Raw genomic sequence first — 18,177 nt, forward strand, 5'->3', positions numbered from 1 at the left:
AGATTGGGAACTGAAATAGAGAGAGACTAAGGTCCCAAATCTGGAAAAACTTACGCAAGTGCAAGACACACACTCACCATGTAGAGAGGACTGTAAATCGTTCATGTTTTGGTCTAAGAGCTGTGAGGGAAGGAAGCCTGATGGTGCTGCTGCTGATGATGGAGTGCTCTCCATTTCTCCGACTGAAGAGATAGAGGAGAGGTCAGTGAGCGGGTCTTCTCCAAAGACAGCTGTCCACTCTTTGCTGAATTCCCCCTCATCCAACGAGGAAGCATTGAGGATCTCATTCAACAATACCATATCATCCTTATCACCAGACTCAGGCTCCAGGGAGTTTGCAAGATGGTCTTTCAAAGCTGATTTTAAACAAAACGAGGGGAACAAGACAAATTACTACAGATGAATTAACTTTCAGGGAAACAAATGCAGAACGAAGTGGAATACAGAAAACTTCAATTCAGTTTTAAAATACTGAATCATATTCAGATTGTATACTCTGCGTGGATGCCTATAGTTTCCCATTTCCAGACCCAGTTTCTGTAGACAAGTCTGGTTGCAGCTTATGCAGCAAGGTATTCTTTGATAGGTACTTGAGAACAATTACCTCCACAGAGACTTTTTTCCATTTACAATGCAGTACAAGTTCATAATCACAAACCAAAGCACCATATAGTCCAAGGTTTAATAAACTCTAGAAGGCTGCTTTTCTGCTTGCTGTCTGGGTCCCTGTTATACGTGCACTCTAAAAAGACTCATTTGACCTTAAATTAAATCAGATTGCTGCATGCCCAAATAGAAGGCTGCCTGTGTAAGATTCAAATATATATCAAACATTTGTTCAGTTGGACTTTTTGACCCACTGATGAATGACTGGATCAGTTGGGGGTCTCTATTTGAGAAAACTGCATACATGTTGAGGGGGATTTTCAAAGACACTCAGCATTGGCCTAATTCTTCTCCCATTGAAGTCAATGTTAAAACTCCCATTAATTTTAATGGGAGCATAGTTAGACCAGCACAGAGTACTTTTGAAAGTCCCAGCGCTTAACCCTCATTAACCTCTTGACCTGTTTCCCATTCTATATCAAAGGAACTGTGGTTAAAGAAGCTGCTAGGTTATTGCTGACAAGGTTAGTGTTTTTAAAAAGTCCATTCCCACCCTCCCCAACACAGACATACACAGCGCATATAATTCCTGATCATAACTATTAACCATCTGGTTACATCCGATATTGTCACAGTACTCAAACTGAAAGAAACCATCTCTGGATTTAATCAACAGGTGTTACTTTCATCTTCACCCAGAAACATTTAGAACTACAGGTATATTGAGGGACTATGCTGATAATGAAAACGTGGTTTCCATCTTCTACTTAGCGCTGGTTACAAGTCTGATACTATCACAGTACTGAAACTTAACAGTTTACCTCAATTATGTATACCTCAAGCATGTGAAAGCACAAGAGGCAGCTTCATTTTGCAAAGCTCAGATGACTAGTTACCTTACTTTGTCCTCCACTTCAGCTTACATACAACTGTAGAGATTACAGATGCTTTTAATGTTTTTGGCATAAGAGATCATAAGAATGGACAACAGGATCTCATGAGGCAAAATGGCCACTACATTTTATTTAAATGTAACTCTCTACTTCAATGTGTTCTTTTTTTTAAATGACCATAATGATTTACACTGAAGTTACCACAGTGGAGTCAGTAGAGAGAAAAGGGGCAGAACTTGAGTTTTAAATAGGCACATGAGTCAATATCACATAGGAGAATACAAACATCTACATATGAGGAATGAGTAAACCAGCTCCTGAAAATAAGAACCAGCCTGAATTTTTAGCCAATATTAAGGTAGAATCCAAACATTTAAACATCTTTTTAATTTACATTTTTATACGGCTCTGCATTTCCTAGGTAGGATCAAAAGTGGCAAGAGCACAAAAAAGCCTATTCTCCTGGCATTCCTATTAGAAATTACTAGGAGTATCACAAGAAAACCTATTTCATGAGATTTTCACTCCACCTCCCTCCTCTCAGAGGAGTGGCTAAGAACATTAATACCTTCAAAACTTTTCAAAGCTCACCTAGCAGTACTTATCCATATATTTACAGTGCACTCATGACTATGGTAACAACAGTACTCTATCTAGTATTTCTCAGGCATTTATCACTCTGATATCTAAGCACTCACATACTTTCCTAGTGTTTCAGCAGGAAATGTTTTACTTTCATGAAGTTTCAAGACTAGCAGGAGAAGATAACATGTATTAAGAGTGTTACTAATGATAATGTGATACCATTACTGCACCTCACCACAAATAAAATTTACCACAACAGGAAGAAGGTTTGCAGTGATACAGCTCAGATCAAAACTATGCTAGGTTTGCAGTTTTCACGTGTGTCACACCTCGTTAGTGAAGAAATTATACATGAAGATTTAAATCTGAAAACTCAATTTCTTGTGACTATTCTAGTGTGGTAGCTATACTAGGTCATAAGTTATGGACTTTCTTACTTCAGACCCTCCTCCGGCACTTTCATATTTGTTTTACTTTTTGTTTTTTTCCTTTGCTTTCTATCCACCATTTCTGCTCCGCTGCCCATTTTCCCACCATACCCTTTCCTTGCCTGCACACACAGCTCTGAGCCCTGGAAATGTTTAAACACCACATTTAAAAAAATCCTGCCATCACTTTTCATTTTTGTCTGTTTGAATACACGTAACATGTATGTGTCCTTTAGAACCATTCTGTAGGGTATTTTAAAAAAAAGGAGAGACAAGAATAATGTGGCTTGAAAGAACTGCAACATGAGGGTTAAACAACAGAGAAGGTGAATTAGGACTTGTGTACACACACAAAAATTGTGCCACTTTAACTATACCGGTAGAGTTAAAGTGTTAAAATTCCCTCTCACAGTTGTATAGGTATCAAGGTGTTTATACCAGTAGATATTATTCTCATAAAATTAGAGGAATAAGGTATACCACCATAAGGACCTTTATACCAGCATAACCGTGTCCATGCTAAGGATTGTACAGATCTAAGTCTTTCAGAAATTGTTAAATTGGTTCATAACCTGTACATAGACCAGGCCTTACCTGTGACTCCAGTAGGAATGTTCGACATAGAAGATGGTGGAAGTGGTGGGAAAAGGAAAGAGAGAAAAAGGCCACTACCAGGCACAAGAGGGACACAATATTAAGCCACAAAACAAAAACTCACCACGTCTAACAGTTCATACATGGAGAGTCTGGGGCTCTCTATATTACATATATGACTGAGTAATCATCACTATGTCAGCATCTCCATGGCCCTGGATAATATTTCCATCAGCACTTCAAAAACAGAGCTGTGCAAATAACTATTTTTTTTCCAATTTTCTGGCAATTCCAGAAATTACTTTTGGATTGACCTGAAAATGAAATTTTTTGAAATTTTCCGCAAACCCCCAAAATAATAAAATGTATTTAGACCCAAAATGCAACATTTTGTTCAACTTGAAATGAATTATTTCATTTTGATTTTGAGCTTCTTAAAATTTTTGAAGCATAAAACAGAACTTTCAAAATGAAAAGTCATTTTAAATCAAAAAATCTTCATTTTAAAAATGTCAAAACAACTTTTTTTTTTTTTAACAAAAACAATTCAGCAAATTCAAAACAAATTTGCAACATATTTTGTTCAAACCAAATCTGCATTTTTGGCACAAACTAAGTTTTAGTTGAAAAACTTTTTTCCCCTAGACAGTTCTGTTGTCTTAACTAAAGTGTAGATATCTGTATCCACTCCTTCCCATTTGGAATTCTATACTTCATAGGCTCCTCCTCAGATAGCCTAAAATATATTCACCAATCTATCTGACTCAGCTACATAATGTTTTTGAGTCACAAAAGACTGTGTGGTCTTCTGAGATAAGTAAATTAGGCGCAAATGAAACCATTGCATGACATGTTACTGCATTTTCATAAGGTAGTGCGGTAAATAAAGGGTGTCATTATCATTAGTTGGGACATTCTTAAACGAAGTAAGGGTAGGAGAAAAAGACAGGCTAAAACAGCACAGTTGGGAAAGAACAGTGAATACTACTCATCCCTTAGTGCTGACACTAGTCTAACCAGCAGAGGATACAAGTAGAGGATATATATTATAGATTGTTCTCCCGTGTATAAATGAGAACAGCATATCTGTTTTAATTAACAGGGAGGGTCCGAGAACTCAACAGTTCTTTTAAGTTTTTAAAGGCGCTCAAATCAGTTGTTTCTGGTACTTATATCTGCCATATTTCCAAAAAAATTATAGTGGCTATAGAGTCAGTACCAACTATAATGACAAGATGGGCATAAAAAGCAAAGAAGAATAAAAGACAGGACTATTAATCATTATGGGAAGGATGGGAATGACACTGTAACGTGCATAACATTAGCCCCACTGAAATAAATATGAATTACATCTTTTGCCAGCAAGACAATTATATTTTTTGGCAAATAAACTGAAGTACTGTAAATCCTATTGCACTCAATAGGGTTTACTTTTTATTCCATATCAGATTTAGTGCCCACAAATTACATATGCAGAGTTGAAGTTCTTTAACAATATTTAAATACTGTAGGTGGATGATCTCATTTAGAAAAAGGTAAGATTAAAAATATTTTTGGTATTTTGCTTTTGGAAAACTGATATAATAGGCATGCATGAATTTCACATACCACTTTCTTCAGGTTTCAGGTCTAATAAATCATCTATGGCACCTAGTGGTTAAAAAGCAAAGCACAAAAAATATTAGTCATTCATTGACTCCTTATGTAATCAATAGTTATAAATTGTAAAGTTACCTAGGTTACCTGAATTCTCTTTATAGTCAAAGCTTCCTCCTAAGGTAGAAAGGATGTCCTTCCCATCTTCAGCTGCAACCAAACACATGAAGCAAGTCAAACCAAGTTCAGCAGTAGGTATATACTATCGATCACCTGACCAGGATGGTGGTGATGATTTTGAATGCCCAGGGAGATATAGAGAGGCTACGAAAATAGAAACAACAATAATAATGGGGGATTTCAACTATCCCCATATTGATTGGGTACATGTCACCTCAGGATGTGATGCAGAGATAAAATTTCTAGACACCATTAATGACTGATCCTTGGAGCAGCTTGTTCTGTAACTCACAAGGGGAGAAACAATTCTTGATTTTACCCTAAGTGGAGCACAGGATCTAGTCCAAGAGGTGAATGTAGCTGAACCACCTGGCAATAGTGACCATAATGTAATTAAATTTAACGTCTTAGGAGCGAGGGAAATACTAAAGAAGAACTAGCATTTAACTTCAAAGAGGGGAATTTCACAAAAATGAGGAAGCGACTTAAACGGAAACGAAAAGGAACAGTCAGAAGAGTGAAATGCCTGCAAGCTGCATGAAAACTATTTAAAAACACCGTAATAGAGGTTCAAACTAAATATATCCCCCTGCCCCCTCCTCCCAAGAAAAAAACAGTTAGAGAACCAAAAAAATGCCACCATGGCTAAATAGCAGTCTAAAAGACGCTATTAGAAGCAAAAAGGCATCCTTTAAAAATTGCAAGTCAAATCCTACTGAGGAAAATAGAAAGGAGCATAAACCCTAGCAAGGCAAGAGTAAAAGTATAATTAGGCATGCCAAAAAAGACTTTAAAGAGCAACTATCAAAAGACACAAAAACTAAAAGCAAAACAATTTTTAAGTACATCATAAGCAGGAAGCCTTCCAAACAATCAGTGGGGCCATGGATGATCAAGGTGCTAAAGGAGCACAGAGGGAAGACAAGGTTCCTGGGGAGAAGCTAAATGAATTCTTTGCATCGATCTTCACGGTTGAGGATGTGAGGGAGATTCCCACACCTGAGCCATCCTTTTTACCTGACAAATTTGAGGAACTGTCCCAGATTGAGGTGTCAATAGGGGAGGTTTTGGAACAAATTGATAAAATAAACAGTAAAAAGTCACCAGGAGGGTATGAACACGGGCCAGGGGCTGCTCTAGGGCCTGCCAGCCCTCTGCCCCAGGGCAGGTGGAGGGTCCGGGGCTCTCCAAAGTGGCTCAGACTCCCTGGGCGTCCCAACTCCAGCTTCTGGCCTGGCTAGGGCGTGTGGCATCAGGGGAAAGAGGAGGAGCAGTTACTCCTTAAGTACCTATCCGTAAGGTTTCAAAAAGAAAAAATATTATGGGGGACTTCAATGTGGGAGATACTGCTTGCTGCATGGGACCTCCAGCATGTAAAACATCATCAAAGTTTACAAAAAGTATACACATTTTTTAACACAAAAGGTATTGCACCCAACATGAGGTAACATTGTTTTGGCTCTCATAATGAAGGATAAAGATTAATCAGTCACTGTACTGGAAGTTGGTGATTGCCTAAAAAAAATGTATTGGGAATAAAAATTTAAACAGAAAAAATCTGAATGAAAATGGGAGTGCTTAAGGGAGAGCTAATAGGTGGCCAAAAAGCCACAATTAAACAATGACAGCTTTGGCTAAAAGCCCATCCTGGACCAGTGGCAAAGTGAAGGCAGCAATTAGAGATTTTAAAAAGCAATATAACAAATGGAATAAAGTTACTTAGATAGCACTCATTATAAATGAGAACTTATGAAAATTGATAGCAGAAGCTAGAGAAATCACAGAAAAAATCCATGCCTGGCAGGGCTAAGGACAATAAAAAGGAGGCTAAGTATATTAGGAACAAAAATCCTAGCAATGGGAATAGCCAGACGAGGATGGTAAAACTGGTAATAATAAAGCAGAAAAGGCAAAAGTGCTCAATAAATATTTGTTTGGTACTTGGAAAGAAGCAGGATTGCGTACTCCTGTCATATGAGGATGACAAAGTGATTTCTGGTCCATCAGAAACTTAGGTCCAGATCCTCGAAGATATTCAGGTGCCTAACGCCCACTGACATCAATGGTGATGTGATTTCAATGGGAGTTAGGTGCCTGAATACCTCTGAAAATCTGGGCCTGAGTAAACTAAATCTACCAGGGATAAACATTTTAAAATCAGCGGGCTAGAATTCAGACTGGATGATGTAATGGTCCCTTCTGTGCTTAATTCTATGAATTGCTATGAAGTAGCTTGCGAAAAGTAATACATACATTACATAGATCACCACAACTGAGAAACATTAGATATACAATAATACCTGAATAGGTCAGTTCCTTGCTGTGGTTTTCCTCATCTAGTGAAATCAACCTTAAATTAGAGAGTGAAAAAAATTCAGAGCACACTTCTATGTTTTAGTGTCATACATCTTGTAAAAGGTAGAAAAACTTCGGATACCTTTCCTTCTTCAGTTGTACCATAATAGCATTACATCAGTAGCAATAAAACAATAATTTACATTAATCCCTTTACTTCCCAAGTATGCTGGTAAGTTGTTGCCTTCTAATATTTTGTCTGCAAAACCTATTAAAGATTAAACTGGGTTGAAGAGAAACTGTCAAGTGGCTTAAGTCCCATTTTTATCTGCCTAAAAATCTGTAATGGACAATATACAATTGGATTCTGTGCATCCAGATTTTGTTTTGTCCACTTATCAATAAGGAGCTATAACCATCCCCCACAAAAACATTTTGCAGTCTCGATCTATGGCAGCAATTAAATAGTATAGACCAGATTCACTCCTAGTGCAAGTCCACTGACTCCAGTCAAATTACATCTACCTCAATGTTAACACAGATTTGGAAAGAATGAATCAACGGTGCTGATGTTATGCACAAACAACATAAGGTCTGGTCTACACACAATTTTTATACCGGTTTAACCATTTTGATTAGTGGTGTATTTAACCAAATGAATGCAGTTATCTATATAGCTATCTATATATTCCTAATATAACTGAATCCACAGTAGTGGGGGTTGCATTGTTTAACTATATACTGGTAATAGTAAAAGCAGTACAATTTGTGTGTATAGACAAGTTCTAAGATTATTTAAAAACAAAACAAAAAAACCCAGCATGCTAATGTAACCTGTGCTCACAACATAAGGTAAAATTCAACAGCCATCAAATGCTGAAAGGTAAAGGGGTTGTGTTACTGACTTAACCAATGGTCTCATAGTTGAGTATCAGAAGAATAAATGACCTGATGAGAATAATGTAAGTTCATTAATCAAGATAGTGAGTTCAATTCCACCCCTGCAAACAAGTCAGATATTTAAAATATACTGTGATTCCATGGGGATTTATATTTATTTTTTCTAAAGCCTTAGAAATGGTAATTAATATTTTTGTTTTAAGGAAGAAAATGAGGGAGAGGGAAACTGTTCTTTCTTCTCTGTTACAGAGGTTTGTGAAAAGCCATGACACAAGCAAGTGTGCCCATTACATGACAGCTGATGTGTTTTCTGGCAAGATCTACAATACTATGCCTAGTATCAAAGCAGACCTCTTGCATGAAACATGATTCTAGCACTCAGGATAGGTGCATTGTTTTGCTTTTGTTTTTAAACTGTAGCAGGCAATATGGGGACTGAGGAAGTTTCTAGACACAAGCTCTGAATTGGGGTGAGGTGGGGGAAGCTTCACGGAATAATCATAGAAGTGTAGGACTGGAAGGGACCTCGAGAGGTCATCTAGTCCAGTCCTCTGCACTCAAGACAGGACTACGTACTAAGCAGTTCATTCCTAATACTCTTTTCCTTATTCCAGAAGTTCCTTCTTCAGTCCTTTCTAACTTGTTTAAGCCCCAAATAGGACTCACTTAAAACCTGTTAGCTAGTGGAAAATGACTTCTGATTCTTTAATTTGTTTAAAAATGCAACAGTCTTTCCAAAAGACTTCTAAAAACCAACCAAACAAACCCCAGTAACCAGCATTCAAATTGTTCTTAATTTTTTGACATCTGATCCTTATGTAGGTACTTTACTTGGATGGTCAAAACAACAGGTGGCATCAGGATTACATCACTGTATGTCCTCGCAACTGAATCTTGATGTTTCCATAGGCGAGGGATCACATCTCATCCTCCAGTTCTTCCATCCCCTGATCAGCTGCTCCGAAGATTAACATACAACCCATTCATATATCCCTCTCACCTCAGAGCCGCAGGTAACTCAAGTCACAATAGAATCAGCTCACTTAGATGTTCTCTTTGCAAAGTACCTGCTGCTGTACTGGATTAATAGCCAACACTGTATACATCATAAAAACTAATCAGTGCTTACAGCAAGCAAGAATTCAGCTCCTGTTCCCAGGTGCAAGGAAGAGGGCATGAAAGGAACAATGGATGGAGCGCAATATTATCATTTTTCTTGAATTAAGTTGTTTACTGTTTCTTTTTATTTTTCAGGTTTTGCATTTTCCCCCTTATTAAATAGAAAGAGTAAAGCAGAAAGCAGTTAATTCGAGGGCCTAATTGTACTTGTTCTACATTGCTCACTTTTAGTTTACAACAGAACTTTTGTGCTTGGCTCCTTGGCTGGGGAATCTGATCTATACACTGCAGCATTACAGGAATTCCTCCACTTTGATCTCTATTTTTCCAAATCTCTAGTGTTCAAATAAAGAAAGCCTGTATTTACAGTTATAAGCATGAGAGACAAACCCAAAGATGAATTGGAAAGTACAGCACAGATGAAAAAAATACATAGTTCTGAGATGCAGGACACGTGACTTACTGACTCTGCTGATCCTCCACTGATTTGGTGCTTGCAGTCTGCAAATCCTCCTCCTTTTCAGCTCTCTCGGTTAATTTATTTACAGGATCTTGTAAGCTCTAGATCACAATCAATACATAAACGAAAAAGAAAATGGTAGAGAGTCAGGGAAATGATATTATTTCATGTAACATTAAACTGGCCCAGCTAAGTCCACATAAGAGAGCAAAATACTTTCAAAGTATTGGAGCCTAGTCTGAATCAGAGAGAGAAAATTCCTGCAGGTAAATTTTTTTTAGTGATTATTCACTAACGCAGAGCTACAGTATAAACAACACGAAAAGAAGCAACCACTCACTATACATTTCCTTTATTGACCATTCATTTCTGAAGGAGGCCTCTTGGCTGTTGCTAAACTCATATTCTGTTTCCAAAACGTATTTAAGAAAAATCTGTTCCGTTTGCAGCCCACACACTGAGAGAGAGAGAGAGAGAGAGTGTGTCTGAAGATGAGCTAGAATTAAAAATGAAATGAAGCTATATTTTTTTCTTCATACTGCTTCTTCATCTCCTCTCTCTGGCACAGCTATTTACAGGACCCTGACAATTTAGCTCATGTGCAAAGACTATAAGAAGGCCACACCTGTGTCCTCAGTGATAAACTCTTGTACTATCTGACCTCCAGCTACTGTACTTCATCAAAACCTATTTGGTGTTTATTTTATAATTGAAGCAGACTTTGAGAGGCGGCTAAAGTGGAAGTTTTGTCATTTGAAAGCACGGTCGTGCACTGAAAAGTAAATATGTAAGTAACAGCATCCTGGCATTTCGTGTTTATCATCTCAGTCCCAAATGTGGGCATGCAAACAAAAATACACAATCAGTTTATGCACTCAGTGACAAGGATTACATACATGATCATTAAAAGTATAGTATATATTGGGATGTTCTGATGTGGGTCTGCCTCACTCTCTCTTGTGGCAGCTACTCCACATATATAAATAATTTAATCATTAAATATGCACTGGGCCAGAGAGAGTAACTCCATACCCAAGTGGTTCAGGCACTCACCTGAGATGCGAGAAACCTTTGCTCAAACCCCTTCTTCTCATCAAGCAAGAGGGTCTCCCGCATCCCAGATGAGTGCTCCAGTCACTGGCCACAAGGAAAATGTTTCTTGCCTCATCCCCAGGCCATTTTGTGTGGCGTTAGGTGTGTGCCACCATCATTCTTGCAAGAAACAGCTTAGGCACTTCCCTTCCAGGAGAGGGTTCCCAGCTGTGGCTCCCAAGGAGAGATAGGCAGCTCCCCACAGCCCAGACTTAGGTGCCTAACTCCCTAAAAACCAGTGGGGTTTAGGATACATCCCTCTCCTTGGCATCTGCTATCAGCTAGCTTAGGTAGCCCCTCACATAGTGTGCTGCCTTTTGTGGACACCAGTTTTAGGCATCTCTCTAACCCCATGAATTGTATAGGGAGCCTCGGTGCATAACTCAGAGCTTGTGGATTCCACCGGTTGGTAACAGTCCTAAAAGTCAGAGATTGCAATGCTGAGCATTGCAAGACCGAAGTCCCTTTGTAGATTTGGGCCCAGATCATAAACTTGGAACTGTGAGAGTGGATCTTTGTGCCTGTGTAGAACAGCACTGAATTCAACAGAGCTCTGTGCAGACAGAAGTGTGTCTTGCAGGATCAGGATTTATATTTGTATCTTGCACTGTGCCAAACACACTATGTGAATGTAACAAAAAAACAAATGGAGCAGATATCATGATTTGGAATACCCACAAAAGAAGATCTTTTGGGTAAGTAAATGCCACTTTTACTGTCCCTTTTCTGATAACTGCACTTTAAAGTGTTCATTTTACCATAAGCCTTGCTGATATTCAGGATAACCAATTTATTTATTTTTTGCTAAGAGAGAACACACTTTGTGAGAAGCACAGTGAGTAGAGAATCGTTATAGTTTGTGTCCAGAGTCTTAATAAAATGCTAGCATACGTCACTGGAATAGTAGAACCAGGGAAAGCTCTTGCTCCAAGTTCCCCACAGGATCACAAAGGAAAGTTAGTCACCAGTGATCTGCCATGTGGAAAATAGTCCCACTTATTATCTAGTTTAGTTTGTTTTTACTGCTCCCCTGCTGACCTGAACAGATTATTCACCAGCGGGGGCATTTCTAACTCCTGTTTATATAATTTTGGTCCATGTTTATATGAAGGCAGCCAGTTGTACTTATTTTACCTTTGGTGTTTTAGGAACCAAGTTAATGTGCTTGCCATAAAGCTACATCTTGCAAGGTTTTTGTTTTCTTTATCCCAAGTTTATGTTTCTGTAAAGTAGCCTAAGTGAATTTAGTGCTGCATTGGAGAGTCGCGGTGTTTAAAGAATAGAAAAGAACACATACAGCAGGAGTGCAAGCTTCTCATGCTGTGTTACAAATGGAACCTAGTGGAACCACTCCCTCTTCCAGTTCAGTCCGGGCCCCCTTTGCTTATACTGCCAGAAAGAGCATTAATCAGCACCATTTACGAGGGACTTTGTGGGTTTTGGGAAATGGACACTTGTCCACTGGCACCTAGAATGAAATCACTCTTGTATTTCATAGATACCATACAACAGCTGGTAATGACTGGGCTGCATTCAAACTAGTGACCAAAGACGGATTCTTGCACCGCTGAAGTCTGTGGGAGTTTTTCCATTGACTTAAATAGGCACAGGACTAGGTTCCAACAGACTAAAGGCTTTGGTGAGATGCAGCTCAGAGGCACCGCACAGAACACAATGGGGAGAGAGCTGTACGTCACCTTTGTATCCTACTGATCCTCGGCTCCTCCAAAGGCTGAAGAGGCCCGACAGGCCCTGAGGACTTGTCTAAGTTACAGCAGCCTCCTCAGGTTGCCGCATGGGCCACAGCACTGCCTGGAATCTCTGCAGTGCAGTGTGCTGTGGTCCTGTCCCTGACACGCCCTTCTCTCCCCCAGGCCCACCCGTGGCATATGCCCTACGCCAGGGCTTTTGCAGGGTCCTCAGGAGGCAGCCTTACATTTGTCTTCTGCAGTGCTCTCAGAGGAGAAATCCTCTGCCAGCCAAACATGGTGCTTTTAGGGTCCCTTTCCCTGACCGTCTCTCTCACCCTCCATATTCCAATACCATTTCCCTGAGCCATTCAGTCTTTCGTTTTAACTTTTATTGGAATGTAATAAATACAACTTACACTATGATTTTTTAACTGGTTTTGATTTCCAAAAAGTTTGTGGTTACCATAACATGGTAACTGCAATACTAGATTAGCACCCAGGCTTTCTTTAATGATTCAAAGGTGGAAAGAAAAATCCTCAGTATTCCCATAAAATGTTTTTTTAAACAGGTGTTTTCCTCTTAGAAACTCTAACACTAAGCTAATATTTTCCGTCAGTGCTCAGGCTGTTTCAGGAAATACTTTTTTATGGTACCAGGATCGGCACACCATGGGAAACGCCATACAGAAATGGTGCTCACAAGGGTCTGAAAAAGGTAACATAATAATAATAATGGAAGTTACTATTTCCTGTATTAGGAAAATAAATATAGCACAAAGTCCACAATTAAAAGGGAAATTATGCTGCATGACGATTTAAAAAAAGAATGGTAGCCATATTTTAATGCAATATCCAAGTTTAATTATATTGGTATTTAGGAAATATTGTCTTGAACTCTGCTAGCAAATACTTCAGTATTTTCCCCTTTCTCTCTCCCCACTAAAAGCACTTATTTTTTTATGAAAGAGACAAAAGGGCTAGATAATTTAGCAAATATTTTAATACAAAAATAAATGTAGTTAAATTAAGAAACAATGATTAACAGTTTGGTTTACTGAATGTAAATCCACAGTTTGTGATTGCAGTTGTGAACAAGTATACAAACAACAGTGTTTGGCATTCTGTAAATATCTTTGGTAGGTAGGTTATGTTATATTTTGATGGAGCAAGGAATTCTCTCTTACCTTACAGATAGTATAATAAGTAGACTTCACTGATGTCACTGGAGTTGCGCACACTAAACCAAAGCTATTTGGTTCAGGATAAACAATATGCATAGGATCATATGCTTTGACTAGATGAATGCGCGGTGCTCCCATTGACTTTGCTGGGAGCTATATGCCTGTATCCGAAACTCGACTCTCAAAGTATTAACAGAATCTTCTTGCTTGCCTCATTTATATCCCTCTACTATAAAACCAGGAATATACTTTGTGTAACCCTGTACACCCTACATTCCTTAGAGCTTGTCTTCGCACCGAAATCACACCAATTTAATTTAAATGTTAAAATAAAAAGTTAAACTAGTACAGTTTTTGTGTGTGGACTCTTTTATGCCAGTTTAATGCTGATTACAAACCCTAGGGTAAAGAACTAATGTTTGAAGCCTTAACCAAATGTATAGGAAGTGACTCTTACTCAGGTGTTGCTTCTAACCCAGCTCCTGACCACACACAGAATTGTCTCAGCCAAGTTTGGTGGTGCTTACTGTTCGTGTCTGCTGACCTGTTTGGAGTTGTAGGCTAACCCCTGAGCTGGTAAGTGCCAACTTTGCAGTGAGGACATAGGCTAAACCACTCCAGTGCTGATAGTCCTTCAGTGCCTTCCCATGATTCCTCCCACTTGTCCAGAAGGACAGACAAGTTCTCTCACAATTCACCAGGAACGAATCATAGAGCAGATCATCTTACTACAGCACAAAAAACCACAGGATCTGCCCCCACATGCCCTAGGTACACACACTGGTTAGCACAGCACCAGTGATGACACAGTAACTCGAGTACGGCTTTGCAGTGTGGCTGCTCATACCTGACCTAGATAAACCCTGATGCTCAGACCCAGGTGCCAATCATTTCATATAATTCCACGATGAAGACCCACCCAATGAGACAATTATGGGACATCTGTTGCTAGACCATGAAAGGCGCTTTTGTCCCACTGTGGTTTCCTTCTTTTTCCTCAATAAATTAAAAAAAAAATTGAATGGGTTTATATTAGCAGCTGAATGAGAATTAGCCATATATCCACCCACCCTTATTTCTTTCCCCCACGCAGTGTGAGGGACAGCTATCAAACTGGCAGAGGGCCAGAGAAAATATGCCCTCCCAGTCCTACTGTCCAAAATAATGACCTTCTCACTAAGAAATTGTTATACACTTTTCAACACCAGTGTTATAAAAGGTGTAAGCTTTACCAAAGCCAGGCTACCGGCATTTTTACCTCTGTGTTCACTAACTCAACACGGTTTCAATGGCAAAGTTGTAAAAAGGTCTGCAACCTGCTTTTTATAGCTGATTGATGGCACCAGTGCTGAAAAATGGCTACAAAAATTCCTAGTGCAGATGAATGTAAAGAATGAAGTGCCCCATGGGGGTAACATGATATGCTAGGACCACCATTTTCACCATCCCACCTAGTGAGTAAAATCAGCGCCTTTGGGCTTGGCAGTTCATCACCCCGGCACCTGTGGGCTTGCTGCATCAGTTACGATTGTAAAAAAATTGCTCGAGCCCTGGCTCCTCTTTCATTATAAATTAAACACTGAGTAAAATGTGGGATAGTAAATAGGAATCAGGAGGGATGACATATGTAAGAAAAAGACAGCCGAATATAATAATCCCTATACGGTGCTTTTACAGCCAGAGATCTCAAAGAGCTCTAAGTAGTCAGTCAGTAGCATCATCCCCACTTTACAGATACACAGAAAAGTTATGTGAGTTAGTGGCAGAGCTTGGAATCCAGGTCTTCTGTTTCCCCAGTTCAGGACCCACACTACTTCCAGACCCCTGTGAGCAATGCAGGAAGTTAGGAATTATACTACCAAAAAACACAAACAGGAATTAATGAAATATTAAAATAACTATGGCAAGAAAGAAACAATTAAAAGATATAGAAATGAGCTTCATTCATAAAAAGAAGCAACTGATGCGTATTCTGTTATACATTTGTTATAGAGTAAAATTGTTCAGGTTAGTGCAACCTTAACGTTCTACACGCTCAATCAGCCCATTCCCTTGAATAATACTGTAGCAAACAGATCTCTCCAGGATGCATGGAATCTTTAAATATTAATAATCATCTTTCATCAAGCATAAAACTAAGAGTCAGGAAATACAGCTGCAATCGCACAATTACACTACTCTCAGAATACACCCTGAAGCAAAGAAAACAAATGGGTTGCTTTTCATTAACAGAGCTTGGCAAGCATCTCCAAAGACAATGTTTCTTTCCAGAAACAATCCCAACAGGCATTTCAGAGGCTCTTTGCTAAGGTAAGCCTAATACATGAATACTCATTAATATATTAATTAAAACTTCCAAACATAAATAATAATTTCCACTGTACAATAATATTGCTAATTTTTCAATGACAGTCTATATTTAACTAAAATGTTACATTTAAGAAAACAATGTTTGTTTTCAAATAATGTCCTAAAGTAAGGCCCTGATCCTACAAATATTTATGTTTAATTTAACTTATGCAAGTAGTCCCAGTGAAGTGTATGGGACTAAGCACCATGTGTTTTTCAGGACAGGGCTTCAAAATGAGAAAAGTGACTTGATGGCATAGTAGCAAGCACCAGATTTAAGAATTACAGTGATTCTTCATACTCATATATATTTTAAATTATGGAGGTTCTTGATCATAATTCCACAGTGTGTGTTTGGAAACTGGTTTACAGGGTATACATTCCTAGTTCTTTCTAAATGTAAGTGGCCTTTCAAACTCAAAATAGCACACACTATTAGTTTTTATTCCCTTTGAATTTTCTAATTAGCACTTGTCCAGTTTAATTTCACAAAATATAATTGTAGCTTAAAAGTGTTAGTATCAATTTGTGTTTTTTTAAAGGATTGTTGTTTTTCTACACAAAAATTGGCACGGAGATTAATCTTGAGTAGATGTGATGCAATGTGTAGATTTAAAAACACAACAACAGGATTTATGGTCATTTTTAGCTGTTTATCATTATTCTAAAATTTATGCATCAAATGAATAGCTGACAGAAGCAGTCTTCACTGGATAAAATTTCTGCCTTACATACACAGTCTCTCCATCAGCAGCTACACTTATCTGTCAGATTTAATTTTACAATGGAAAAAGTTTCACGTGTTATTGCTGACAGAGAAGTTTTTATATGCAGCTGCTGATGGATACATCTCGGAGAAGTTGCATTTCTTTAGCAGATAAAATTTTATCCATTAGCAGCTTCTGCTACACACAGTCCTCTTCTGGAGTGATGGTGGTGGTGGCCCTCAAGAGCAGTGGGTCTTGAGGTTAACACCCCATCAAGATGCACAGGGCAGTTCATTCATCTCAGAGCTACTGATTCAGGCTTTCTGCAGACTCAGGAAGATATTGGTACACTGGTTACACTCAGTTCATATTTTCAAGCCTATCTTCACAGCTATGAAGGCTAAAAACTTAAAAAAAAAAAAAAAAAAAAAACCCACAAAACTTGGATTCTGATGTAATCACATGACCCCAGGAGCTGAGGACTTAGCCATATATATAGCCATTAAGGCCTATAGTACCTGTGCTTTAATCTGGCCATATAGTAGCCTTAACTGTGTCACAACCCACACGTGAGTGCACACAACATTTTGTTGTGAAACAGTTATATACACAGTATGTATATTTGTAACATAATATAAAATTTAAATTTATTAAAATTACACGTGTACATTAAAGATATATAGGCACAGAGGAAAAAACTGAAATATTAGAAATATTCTTTGTATGAAAGATAAGTCTTCTATAGCCATAACATGAAGCCATCTATTGAAATTATGGGGATATGAATCTAGCATCCATTCACTCAGCTTTCTAAAAAAAGCTAGATTGTTACTATTCAGTAATATTCATGTACTTGAAATGAATAAATGAAATATGATGACCTACAGATTTAAATTAAAATCTATTCATTATCCACAACTGTAAAATTAGTTTAGTAACACAGATTGTTTAAAGTAGGAAACCATAACATATTAATTTTTTTTTTTTAAGTAAAAAATTTGGTGTACCATGGAAAGTGGTCATTGTAATAACTACCAAAAGGAAGAAATTCCTGATATTAAAAGACAACTAGCCTAATCTTCTATTCCAAATATTTAGTTATTTTCTTAAACATTTCCACTAACCCTTCATGTAGTTCCATGCTGAAAATCCCAGAACAGCGATCAGCATGACGTTCTCAGCATGGTAAAATATCATAGCAAAAAACAAGGAGCCATATTTTCTCAACATGGGAGGCCAGCTCTACAAATTATAAGGATTCTCATTATGAGGCAAGAGCTATATATGCTACATTGTGGAATATTCACATTCATTTTTATGGCTGTAGTTTGTTTTAAGAGACTTCATCATACATACATACACACACACACACACACAGATCACACTTCTTTGAGTCACTGAGTCCAAAGCCAATTTTAATTATAATCAAATATATCACAGAAGAGGAGTAAAATCAGAATAGCATTGCCTATCTAACATCCTCCACCACAGGGATCTTTTA

General features: G+C 38.2%; 1 protein-coding gene across 2 annotated transcripts in view; it reads right to left on the bottom strand.

The window, feature by feature from the left end:
• ICA1 (islet cell autoantigen 1) overlaps nucleotides 1–18,177 on the bottom strand; it is a 92,900-nt gene that overhangs the window by 8,655 nt on the left and 66,068 nt on the right. For both annotated transcript variants that reach the window (XM_034760525.1, XM_034760524.1), the window contains exons 9-13: nucleotides 9,660–9,757; nucleotides 7,183–7,232; nucleotides 4,850–4,912; nucleotides 4,715–4,756; nucleotides 78–356 (exon numbers count right to left, since the gene is read on the bottom strand). In XM_034760525.1, coding sequence (XP_034616416.1) covers nucleotides 78–356; nucleotides 4,715–4,756; nucleotides 4,850–4,912; nucleotides 7,183–7,232; nucleotides 9,660–9,757 — 532 coding nt within the window. The remainder of the gene's footprint in view (nucleotides 1–77; nucleotides 357–4,714; nucleotides 4,757–4,849; nucleotides 4,913–7,182; nucleotides 7,233–9,659; nucleotides 9,758–18,177) is intronic.

The sequence above is a fragment of the Trachemys scripta genome, chromosome 2 (genome assembly GCF_013100865.1).
Source record: "Trachemys scripta elegans isolate TJP31775 chromosome 2, CAS_Tse_1.0, whole genome shotgun sequence".
In the NCBI taxonomy this organism is placed as follows: domain Eukaryota; kingdom Metazoa; phylum Chordata; order Testudines; family Emydidae; genus Trachemys; species Trachemys scripta.